The 12361-nt window shown below is 40.3% G+C and overlaps 1 protein-coding gene across 1 annotated transcript in view; it reads left to right on the top strand.

The window, feature by feature from the left end:
- Positions 1-12361, top strand: part of LOC144259279 (solute carrier organic anion transporter family member 1C1-like) — a 37793-nt gene that overhangs the window by 10901 nt on the left and 14531 nt on the right. Inside the window, exons 6-9 of the mRNA XM_077807479.1 lie at positions 7343-7441; positions 8139-8384; positions 9697-9861; positions 10959-11154. Coding sequence (XP_077663605.1) covers positions 7343-7441; positions 8139-8384; positions 9697-9861; positions 10959-11154 — 706 coding nt within the window. The remainder of the gene's footprint in view (positions 1-7342; positions 7442-8138; positions 8385-9696; positions 9862-10958; positions 11155-12361) is intronic.

The following is a 12361-nucleotide window of genomic DNA, read 5'->3' on the forward strand; positions in this document are numbered from 1 at the left end:
TTTCTTTGGAAGCAGGATCACTTGTTGACCAGGGGAGAAAGAGTCCCAACTGTCCTAGCTCATTCATAACCAGTTTAGTATCTTGAACTACTATATCAAACCCATAATCTATGTAATTGATGCATGGCTAAGCAATTGCCCAGAATAAGTTTGATGGCCATGGAAATATCAGTATAATATACTAATCTCAGGAAGAACTTGATAGATGATACTGCACCTAAAGCCACTGAAAACAGTCTTCATTTGGGGATGAGGAAAGAAAAATTTTAGATAGAAAGATGTGGAATATACAAAATAGGGCTGTACAAAACCCACTAATTCCCTACCTCAGTTTACCAAGTTATTCATGATCACCTCAGAACTTTCTAATTAGGACTGGTCCAAAAGTCACACTGCAGTCACTCAGCCACAGGGAAGGACCATGGTGCATCAGGGAAATGTAGGAGCGGGTCCCTTAGGGGCATATGGGACCTGCAACTACAATACCCTTGAGGCACTCTGGCAGCTCAGATAGACTCAGAGACTAACATTGATTCAACCTGAAACTAAACATTTTCTTTTGGGTCAATAAACTGAAACAAAATTTTTGATTTTGGAATCCTGAAATGTTTCATTGCGACATTTCTGAGTTTAAAATTTTCATAACTTTTCATTCCATTAAAAGTTTTGATACTTTCACATTTCGTCCCAATTTGGGATTAAACCAAAAGCTGAAATATTGGATTTTCTGCAGGATGTAAATTCCACTTATTGATCATCTCTCATTGCAATACTCTTCTGCATATCTGATGAGCAAGACCCGTCCATGCCATATTAGTGCCTAATAAGTATCGTCCTGTAATGGAAAAAATTCCACTCAAGACTATCGTTGAATTTTGTCCACAAACCTGTGTGTGTGAGCTTGGTCAACTAACTTCACTGCTGAGTGCTCACATTTCCACTTGCCCTCCTTTGTCTGGTTTGTCTACTTTAGGGCAGGTCTACACTATGGGGGAAAGTTGATCTAAGCTATATAATTTGAGGTACATTAGTAGCGTAACTCAAGTCAACATAGCTTAGATCTACTTACCGCGGGGTCCACACTATGCTGTGTCGACGGGAGACACTCTCCCGTTGACTCCCCTTACTCTTCTGGTTCCGGTGGAGTACCGGAGTTGATAGGAGAGTGATCTGTGGTCGATTTATCGGGTCTTCGCTAGACCCACTAAATCGACCCCCAGTAGATTAATCTCTGCACTGTTGATCCACTGGTAAGTGTAGTCTACACTACCGCATGGGGGTTGATCTAAAATCTGCAACTTAGAATCATAGAATCATAGAATATCAGGGTTGGAAGGGACCTCAGGAAGTCATCTAGTCCAACCCCCTGCTCAAAGCAGGACCAATCCCCAACTAAATAATCCCAGCCAGGGCTTTGTCAAGCCTGACCTTAAAAACTTATAAGGAAGGAGATTCTACCACCTCCCTAGGTAATGCATTCCAATGTTTCACCACCCTCCTAATGAAAAAGTTTTTCCTAATATCCAACCTAAACCTCCCCCACTGCAACTTGATAGTGAATAGTGTAGCTGAAGTCGATTTACTTAGATCTACTTACTGAAGTGTCTTCACTGAGGTAAGTCGACAGCTGACGCTTTCCCGTCGACTTCGCTTGCACTCCTCATTCTGGTGAAGTACCGGAGTCGACGGGAGAGTGCTCAGTGGTCGATTTATTGTGTCTATACTAGACACGATAAATTGACCCCCGCTGGATCGATCGCTGCCTGCCAATCCAGCAGGTTAGTGTAGACAAGCCCTTAGAGTGTAAGGTCTTTGGGGTAGCCTAGTACAATGTAGCTCTGATCACTATTGGAGACTTTTGGTGCTTCAGTAATATAAATTATAAATAATTATAACAACATCTGAAGTGTTATAGAATTTAACGGAAAATGAAAGCCTTTCTTTGGCTTTTTACCCATCCAATTGAATTCAATAGAAAATTATATTTCTGCGATAGCATTCTATAACATTTTTTTAAAAAAAACTATAGAAAGGAGATCATTCTCTAATGAATTCCACAGGACCCTACTGGATTCATCCCATTCCATTTCATAGGACTTTGCCACAAGGGAGTCCAAGAGGATAGAATTATTAATGTTTGAATCTGTATAGTGTAGCTTTAAAAATAAAAAAAGCAGCACAATCTTAACTGAAGTTCTGAGTCTGCAAATGCTTATGCACATAACAGCTTTATTCATGTGATTTCCGTGGCACTACTCAAGTGAGTATAATTATTCACATGCCTAGTGTTTGCAGTATTCCTGAACTAGGAATCCAACACATTTGGATATATCAGATGGAATATGTTCTTTTCCTTTCAGTCATTTAAAAAAAAAAATCAGGAAAACTCTAATGCATTAGGCACCATTGTAAAAATGGACCTTCCCTGCAATTTTTATGATTTCTGCATACTTAGAACAAGAGGCAGGTCAGTGAATTTAAATACTATGGGCCCAATCCTGCAAACACTTAAGCAGATGCATAACTTTGCTGGTATAAACAGTCTCATTGAAGTCTATAGGACAGCTGGTATAAATTGTCATTGCTTCTGGGAGTAAATGTCCAGTTTTTAATGGCATCCACTACATGTAATAACCAATGATTCAGTTGCAACTTATCTGAAAAATAGAAAGGTCAGGTTTATGACATTTCCTTTACTCATATATAAGTACCAAGTCTCATTATTATTATTACTACGTATTTGTATTGTGGCAGCTCCATAGTCAAAGATTATAGCTCTATTGTGTTAAACAATGTAGGCATGAATAATGAAAAGGCAAGAGATTTTTGTGGGGGCTCTGTCCCAAAGAGCTTGCAAGCTAAGGTCCTGGTCCTGCAAAGATGTATACACATGGTTAACTTTATGCACTATGAATAAACCTGTTGCCCCATCAAACTTCTCATAGTGCACAAAATTAAGTATGTGTTTTAATTTTTGCAGGATTGGGAGTTAAGGCAATTCATAGCACTCTGCTGATCCTGCAATTCATAGCACTCTGCTGCACCTGTGCCAAGCCCCACAGAAGTCAGTGGGGCTCCCCGCAGGCTCAGGGATCTCCTTATGTAGGTTCATTTGCAGGATCTACCCTTATGTGATGCGAGACCGCAGGTGGTTACAACAGAGCCAGAGAGAGGGAGCACACAGTAACAATGAGGGTGCTAGCATTGTAGCAGTCACAGATGCTAAGCCACAGTCATGTGTTTTGTGGGCATCATGGCGTAGGTGAACTTTCCTCTTTGTTAATGCTCTGGTCAATGTTCCCTCTAATCTTTGACAGGCCGTGTGTGCAAAAAAATTTCTTCTGTGCAAATTGTTGTGCTTGCGGTGGTTTGCTGTGTGCGCAGGGTTTAGGATCTGTGTGTGCACGCACACGCACACAGCTTAGAGGGAACAGTGGCTCTGGTTTCATTACAGCCTTTAAACTATGTAAGTATCATAGCTAATCACCATGGGCCTGGTGATGATTCACCCTTCCTCATAATAGGTAGAATCTGATTCCGTAAACAGGCCCATTGACTTTAATGGGAGCTCTTGGGGAGTAAGGTATTATTCAAAGTAACGCAGGGTATAAGAATTTTCATCCATTATTATCTAGTTGCATGCAGATGTGATGAGGAAGAGGAATCAGAATCTGAATGCCTTGCTTTGTCCTGTTTCCTTCGTCAGACTTCTCCTGTAATCCTTTGTAATATGATTGTCTGGCTATTCTGGTTTACTGCTCACTTTATAGTTCTACGGAGCACTAAGCCTCCAATTGATCCTCAGCAAACAACATGCTTATGAATGAGTTTAATTGTAATTGGGTATTAGTACAATTAATTGGTTTAGCCAGCCATTCAATTTTGCATTCTGCAAGAGGAGTCATTGGCAGTTTTTCATCAGATGTATCACATTTCCCTGTGTTTCCTCTGCAGAGCAGAGGCTGCTGAATGAAAATTCTACGTAAGATTTAATATGGCATTAGGGGTCTATCCTGCTTCCCTGGAAACCAATAGCCAAGATGTGTTTCAGGTGTTAAAACTGATTTATATGTGATATTTGTTACACAATATGTGATATTTATTAAACAATATATGGGCCAGATGGCACTACGCTGATTTACAACAGTTGACCCTCTACATGTAAGTATGCTCAATTTATTGGCTATGGTTATAGCTGTTCAAAAATTACACAGTAAATAATGAGAGAAGGTTGGTGAGGTGATGTCTTTTATTGGACCAACTTCTGTTGGAGAAAGAGACAAGCTTTTGAGGAAGATGACAAGAAAATGTCACAAATGAACTTATTTTGATCTCTCTTATATCTGGTGCACAGCAGTGTAACAAATTGGCTTCAGTAGAGTGGCTCTTGATTTACAGGGGAGATCAGATTGGCACTCAATATATTTTAAAAGGTATAAAACATATGCAGATGAGAAGCGTAGGTATAAATCTCTCTACAAACATGGATAATTGCTGCATGCTTGTTTCAAAGTCTGGCTGATGGTTTGATGTATATTCAAGAATTACACAATATAACTTTAAAGGCAGATAATATGCTACTAGATCTGTTCACTTACTAGTGTATTTTTAGAAGATTGTCAGGAGTGCACAGAACTTTGAATGGGAGCTGTCTTACTGCAGATTAATACAAAATAAAGGATGAAATCTGGCTCCATTGAAGTCAGCGGAACCAAGATTTCATCCCGATTTCCCTACTGTGTTACTTCAGGTTCTACAGTGAAGTGAACTGAGTGAAAGTGGGGTAGAACGGATGTAATGCAGTGGAGAATAAAGTCCACACAGTGGGATCATAGTGTGAGGCTCCATTGTAGGAACCGCTGCTCATTTGCTGAGCAATCACTGTAGTGAGATCTATAAAACAAGGAGCTTCTCAAATTACAAAATGTATAGAAGACGAATCTCCACATGAAAGGGTAAAAGAAGTTGAATTAGGCATATTAATGTAGATTTCAAGGGTGGTCAATCCAATGATATGGGGAAAAATTGGTGGGTACTCTGCACCAACTGGCAGTCGTCCCCCCCAGCCCTGCCCCAGCTTGCCTCCGCCTCCTCTCCGCCTCCTCCCCTGAGCGTGCCGCATTCCCACTTTTCCCCCCTAGCTCCCAGCGCTGCACCACAAAACAGCTGTTTCACATGGCAAGCACTGGGAGGAGAAGGAACACAGCGCACTCAGGAAAGAGGTGGGGCCGGGGCGGGGATTTGGGGAAGGGGTCCAATAGGGGCAGGGAGGGGGGGAGACTTTGGGGAAGGGGTTGAAATGGGGGCAGGGCAAGGGTGGGGCCAGGGGACACAAGCACCCACCGGCACTGGGGAAAGTTGGCACCTATGGTTCTCAGAGCACACTTACAAACTCGGGGCCCACACAAAAGATAGCTGCGTGGGTATATGTCTCCAGGATACTCAGTAGCCTAGTGATTGGGGAACTCAGGTGGGATGTAAGAGACCCAGATTTGAATTCCCATTCTGCTTGACTTGAACACTGGTTTCCCACATTTCAGGGGAGTACCCTAACCACTAGGCTACTGGCTCTTATGGGGTGAGTTGCCCTCTTGTTCCCCATGAGAAAGGGCTGATCTGGCTTAGGTGCCTAACTCTAGGAGAGGGTTCACATCTGAGAATTTGGCGTAGAGGGAGGCGCACACCTAAGGCCCAGATCAGTGTGGGTTAGGTGCTTAAATACCTTTGAGGATCTGGGCCTAAGCCCTACAGCTTTCCTTTGCATTCACACTTGGCTAATTTAGGCAGCTTCCCACTCAGTTGGTTTCTGATAATCCCTTCTTTAGATGACTTCCTCTCCTTGTACAATGCATGGAGAGCTTGAGCACCTAACTCAGGGCAGAGGATTCCACTGGGCGGCAGGGCACCTAGGAGCCTGGCATTGTAATACTGAACATTACAATATCTGTTTGAATCTAGCCCTTAGGCGTTTTTGACAATTTTACCCCCATTTTGTTCCTTACAACTCAAAACTCCACAGATCAGCATAAGTGAAAGGGAAATGCTGCTGTCCATGTAGGAATTAGCTTTTTGGAACTTTTTATTTTTTCTGTATAGCCATGACATGGAATGAGAAATAAAATCAGATTACGCTGCGTTTCACAAATTAGATGATAAAACATTATAACAAAATGCAGCATAGGCCTGACCAGTTTGTACTAAATGTTACTGCTCATTCATTTGCTTCTTGTTGCATCCCCTTAGGGGGAGGGATAGCTCAGTGGTTTGAGCATTGGCCTGCTAAACCCAGGGTTGTAAATTCAATCCTTGAGGGTGCCATTTAGGGATCTGGGGCAAAAATTTGGGATTGCTCCTTCTTTGAGCAGACGGTTGGACTTGATGACTTGATGACCTCCTGAGGTCCCTTCCAAGCCTGGTATTCTATGATCCACCTCCTTCATCTCTGATGTCTGTTTAGTTCGTAAGCAAAGACCTTGGGTGAAATGCTGGCCACAGTGAAGTCAATAGCAAAACTCCCACTGACTTCAATAGAGCCAGGATTTTCCCTCTTGTCTCCTTGTTTCTCTACTAGCCTACTTTTGGAGCTGTATAAATAAATATTAAATAGCTTTTTGTTGGTTTGCTAATTCTCACATTTACTTGTATTTTGTAGACATTTTTTATACTGAACTACACTTAAACAGGGGCATATTAATTCAGCCAATTGACATTTTCAGAGTATTCTATCTAAATTTCTACTTATTAACCTGCACTACTACCTATCACTGTACTTTGGCTCTGAATGAAGAAAGCTTATAAGCGCATGCTTAACTTTAAGCAGATGAGGCAAAGGAAATACCCCTCCTTAAAGTTAAATTCAGGGCTTATTTGAGTATACGGTACAGGGAAAGTCATGCATCCCACAGTCATGTAAACTGGTTGTGACCTGCAGTTGTAACCACAGTTGTGATCCCTTCAATATTTATAAAACTATATGCTTTCTAGTAATGGTCATTAACTGAATGATACAGTCACATAGAGCTGAAAGAAAAAAAATCTTTTTAGATTAAAATCACTATAATATGTTCTTTTTCCATATTGTCTCTTGACCCTGATCCTACCAGGTATAATATATGTTAGCCCATACAAAACCACATTGACTTCTGTTGGGCTCCAAGTGGGTGAAGGAATCTGCCTGAATATTGTAACAGGCAGGATCAGAGCCTTAAAATGTAAAGCAAAGTTTCTAAAACATAAAATTAGAAATTCTCACGCACTGTAAGCATTTTTTTTCAGACTAATGGTTGTTTTTCTGTATAAAGTATATTACTTACTATATCATAATATCTTCCTTCTCTTACAGGTACCATAAGATCGTCAGGAATGGTTGGGCCAACACTTGGCTTTCTGCTCGGATCTTTCTGTGCTAATCTGTGGGTAGATGTTGGAGTGGTGGATCTTGGTAAGACACAGAGATGATTCACTGAATGATAATACTGAAATATCAGTGACTCAGATGTTCTGTATGTGTTCAGCAACTGCTTGTCAGTTAGCTCTCTCAGAAATAAGGGGCTTTCCAATGGGTGTTACTGGTTCAATAGCTAACATTATTGTTTGGATTACATGTTAGATGGGAAGCTGGAAATGCAGTGATCTGCACAAATAAAAAGAAAAATGGGGAGACTATGTTAAATGAACATTGAGGACCTCCAAAGAGCTGGTTCTGCTCCAGGTCAAGGAATGGGCAAAGCTTCATGTGGCGGATACTTTCATCATCTAAATCACTTTGCCTGTCTCTAATCCTGGGTAGAATTTTGGGTCCCATAAAGGGAGAATGTTGCATTTTTATGGGTTTTCTTGGAAAAGCATTGCAATGGCAGACTGCAGCAAGGAAGGGACATCAGGGAATGTAAGGGACATGGTGGTCGCTGAATAAGTGACTAGTATTTCCTATTCTTAGGTGCTTGAGAATGATTCACCAACAAAATAGTTTTTAAATTTCTGTAGCAAATATGGCTAATCTTAAATGTTTAAATATTGGATACAAATGTTCTTATACAAGTTTAAATTGCTCTGTGTACTGAAATATATTATATGTCAGTTAATCAAGAAACAAAAACCTGGTGCTTAATTTGGAATCTCTCTCGCTCTCTTTTTAGAGAGTTTAACCATAAATCCTAAGGATGCTCGTTGGGTTGGCGCCTGGTGGCTTGGATTGGTGATATGTGGAGCAGTCAGTTTTCTGGCTTCATTGCCTTTCTGGTTCTTTCCTTACTCCTTACCAAAAGAAGGAGAAGAAAGAAATTTGAAGAAGCTGAGCGAATCATCTGTAACTATTCAAGAAGATCACTGTAAAATAGAATCCCCAAATCAACCACAGTTAAAATTCTCAGAAGCAGTAAAAGGTAAGAACATATTGGATGATCTATTTCACATTGTTGTCTTTCAAGTATTCACTGAGGGCTGCTTATATGTTTGTACAGTACTGACCACAATCAGGCTGCATCCCTGGATGTGACTGCAATGCAAATAGTAAATAATCATCATCATCCTATGTAGTGCTGGTATAACCCCCAGGTGAGAGTGTGTAACAGGTCCCCCTCTGTGCCACTCCACAGAGAATATGAGGTGGTAAACCCCCGTCACGACCACCATCACCATCTACAGACCTTTAGCAAAAGCTATAACAGCTCATTCATTTATGTGTCTCGGTGTGTTAGCCATCACACTGGCATGGCACGTTACATGCATAAACATAAGGTAAGAGGTATTGAGCAGGGAAGACAGTGTAGGAAAACCTGATTATGCATTAATGAGTCCTTCATTCTGCTAAAGTTACTCCCCTCTATTAATAAGATCAAAGTAAAAGAGGGAAATACCAAGCACAGTATTGCCAACACCTACAATTTTACTGCAAATCTCATGATATTCAGTGCTTTTCTTAAAGCCCCAGCTCTTGAAGTCACGTGATTATGGGACACTCTTATCTTTCTTTTTTTTTTTTTTTTGAAGTAAGCTTCTAGCCCTCATGATTGAAGAGGAAAACTTGAAGATGCAAACCCTCAAAGCTCACCTGAAGAAGAGCTCTGTGTAGCTCTAAAGCTTGTCTCTTTCACCAACAAAGGTTGGTCCAATAAAAGATATTACCTCACCCACCTCATCTCACAAAAAAAGGCAAATAAAATGAACCCAAAAATATTATTTAAAATATCATGATTTTTGGGACCCAACACATGAGTTTGAACACCTAGGGTTGGCAATACTTCAAATAATTTGCAACCACTGACATTATTATTATTATTACTAGTAGTCCAGTGCTAATTAGAGGCTCCAGTCAAGATTTGGACTAAGCACTGTACAAGCACATAAGAGACAGTCCTTGCCCCAAAGACTTTACAGTCCAAGTGGGCCACTGACAGAATCAGGGTTATAAACCAGGTCTCTTGATTCCCAATCTAGCACACTATCAACTAGACTGCACCGCCTCTTCATGTACTAGTATCTCTCTAAGTCAAGTATGAAAGAAGAGGAAAGTTCTCATGGTTATAAGGTTGCCCTTCGATAGTGTTTAGCATAATGGGGAGAAAAATAAATTAAACTTTCTAACACAGCCAGTAACTAAATCAGTGTCTGGTTCATCAGCTGAATAAGGACAAAGCTTTCCATATGGCTATTTCATATTTAGCAGAGAATAAGACACTCACCTTTCCTTTCCAGATTTCCTACCAACTTTGAAGAAACTTCTTGGGAACCCAGTCTTTCTGGTGTACTTGTCCCTCACTATTCTGCAGTATAATTCTATGGTTGGGTTGATAACTTTTGAGACAAAGTTTATGGAACAGCAATTTAATGTATCCGTGTCAAGAGCCATCTTTCTAATTGGTATGTGTCCCTCTTCTTTCCATCCTACAATGAAAAATTTTCATTTGTTACTTTATCTTCCATCTTAGGACCAAATCCTGGTCCCATTCATTTCCAAGAGAGTTCTGACACTCGCTTCAGTGGAATTGAATTGGGCCCTTAGATAAACCATGGATTCCTTTGTGGGTGGGGGTTAAATCTTAAATTGAGGATTATTATTTACCTACAGTATTTTTTAAATATATAGTTCTAGTGATCATTTTCCTGGGTTTCTTCATATAGTAAACTGGCTGATAATAAATCACAGACAATGCTTTTTTCTACTATTAATGGGATAATGTCATCTGAACCCTTTGGAATTTTAAGAATATTGAGGACTTGGATTCAGATTCCTGAATCTGAACCAATCCCTACTGCTTTCATTATAGGTTGGATGAATCCAAACTGGAAGGGCCTTATTTCTGGTCCTGGTTTGGATGCATCCAAAGTCTCACAAAAGAAGAATAAAATCTCACAATAACAGCTTGTAAGATTTCTGAAGTTTGGGGTCAAAATTTCAGGAGGAGAGTTTGTGAGGTTTCAACATCATTGAACCTGAGCCCAAACCTTAGCCAGGATTCAGGCTCCAACCTACAAATGGAATCCCAGCTCAAGCTCAGTCCAAATCCAAACACTGTTTCCTTTCACCATCTCTGTTAGCACAATCTATGGCCAGACCTCAAAAGGTTTGGAGGCTCATGTCAGCTGAGTAAGTGCCCACAAGGTGAGATTTTTATCTGAATTGTCCGAACTTCTAGCACCTGCAATCCTGTGCTGGAAATCACATACAAAAAAGCAAGGAATAGAATGAAAACAGTCTTTTTCTAATTGCAGGCATAGGGAGAAAATGAAGCATCAAGCAAAAATGAAACAGAACTTTATTGAACTTCAAAAGCTCAATCTGAAGAATAGGGCAAGGTCTGGATTAGTGTCTATTTCAGCTAACCTGAATTTCACATATTCATAGTTAAGAAACTAAAAGACACAAAATGCAAACCACAAACTAGCATCAGACTTTTATTTTAATAGGGTGCTGTTTCAATAAATGTAAACATCCTTCTGTTCCTTTTTGTTTGCAGGTGTGATACTTTTACCCATTACAATTCTGGGGATGTTTCTGGGAGGCTTTATCATTAAAAAGTTCAAGTTACACATAACTGGAATGGCAAAATTTGGATGTGCCACCTTTATAGCTGCATACCTGTTAAACCTCTTGTACTTCACATGTGATTGTGAGGTGCTCCAGGTGGCTGGTTTAACAGTCTCCTACTCTGGGTTTGTATTCTTGTCTTCATTGTTCAGAAACACACTTATCCTTTAATTCTTCTCATGATCGCTACGTTTCAAGAAGGTCCCAAAGTAGAATGCTAGGGAGTAGTTTGGATCTGAATTTAGATCTAAACTCTAAAAAGAAAAGGAGTACTTGTGGCACCTTAGAGACTAACCAATTTAGTCTCTAAGGTGCCACAAGTACTCCTTTTCTTTTTGTGAATACAGACTAACACGGCTGTTACTGTGAGATCTAAACTCTGTGACCCAGGCCCTTGTTTGCATACTGTAATTTACTGGTATATAACTTTATACACAAATATACTATAACTATTTGTTTGTCTTAAAGTTTTAAAGTATAAAGTTTATTGTGTTTAGTTAAAGAGAAAAATAATGGGACTACATCCTCAGCTGATGTAAATCAGCTCAATTCTACGGAGGTCAGTGGAGCGACATTGATTTGTGCCAGCTTTGCTCGTTGAGGCCTACTGACAGTGCACACTAGAGAGTGTTAGTAGTCAGAAGAAAAGGAGGACTTGTGGCACCTTAGAGACTAACACATTTATTTGAGCATAAGCTTTCGTGAGCTACAGCTCACTTCATCGGATGCATTCAGTGGAAAATACAGTGGGGAGATTTATATACACAGAGAACATGAAACAATGGGTGTTACCATACACACTGTAATGAGAGGTTTCAGAGTAACAGCCGTGTTAGTCTGTATTCGCAAAAAGAAAAGGAGTCCTTGTGGCACCTTAGAGACTAACCAATTAAAGCTCATGCTCAAATAAATTGGTTAGTCTCTAAGGTGCCACAAGGACTCCTTTTCTTTTTACTGTAATGAGAGTGATCAGGTAAGGTGAGCTATTACCAGCAGGAGAGCGGGGCGGGGGAGAAACCTTTTGTAGTGATAATCAAGGTGGGTCATTTCCAGCAGTTGACAAGAACGTCTGAGGAACAGCCGGGAGCTGGAGGGGGGGGGGGAATAAACAAGGGGAAATAGTTTTACTTTGTGTAATGACCCATCCACTCCCAGTCTTTATTCAAACCTAAGTTTATTGTATCCAGTTTGCAAATTAATTCCAATTCAGCAGTCTCTCCTTGGAGTCTGTTTTTGAAGTTTTTTTGTTGAAGAATTGCAACTTTTAGGACCAAAGAGATTGAAGTGTCCTCCGACTGGTTTTTGAACGTTATAATTCTTGACGTCTGATTT

This window comes from Eretmochelys imbricata, chromosome 1 (genome assembly GCF_965152235.1).
Source record: "Eretmochelys imbricata isolate rEreImb1 chromosome 1, rEreImb1.hap1, whole genome shotgun sequence".
In the NCBI taxonomy this organism is placed as follows: Eukaryota; Metazoa; Chordata; order Testudines; family Cheloniidae; genus Eretmochelys; species Eretmochelys imbricata.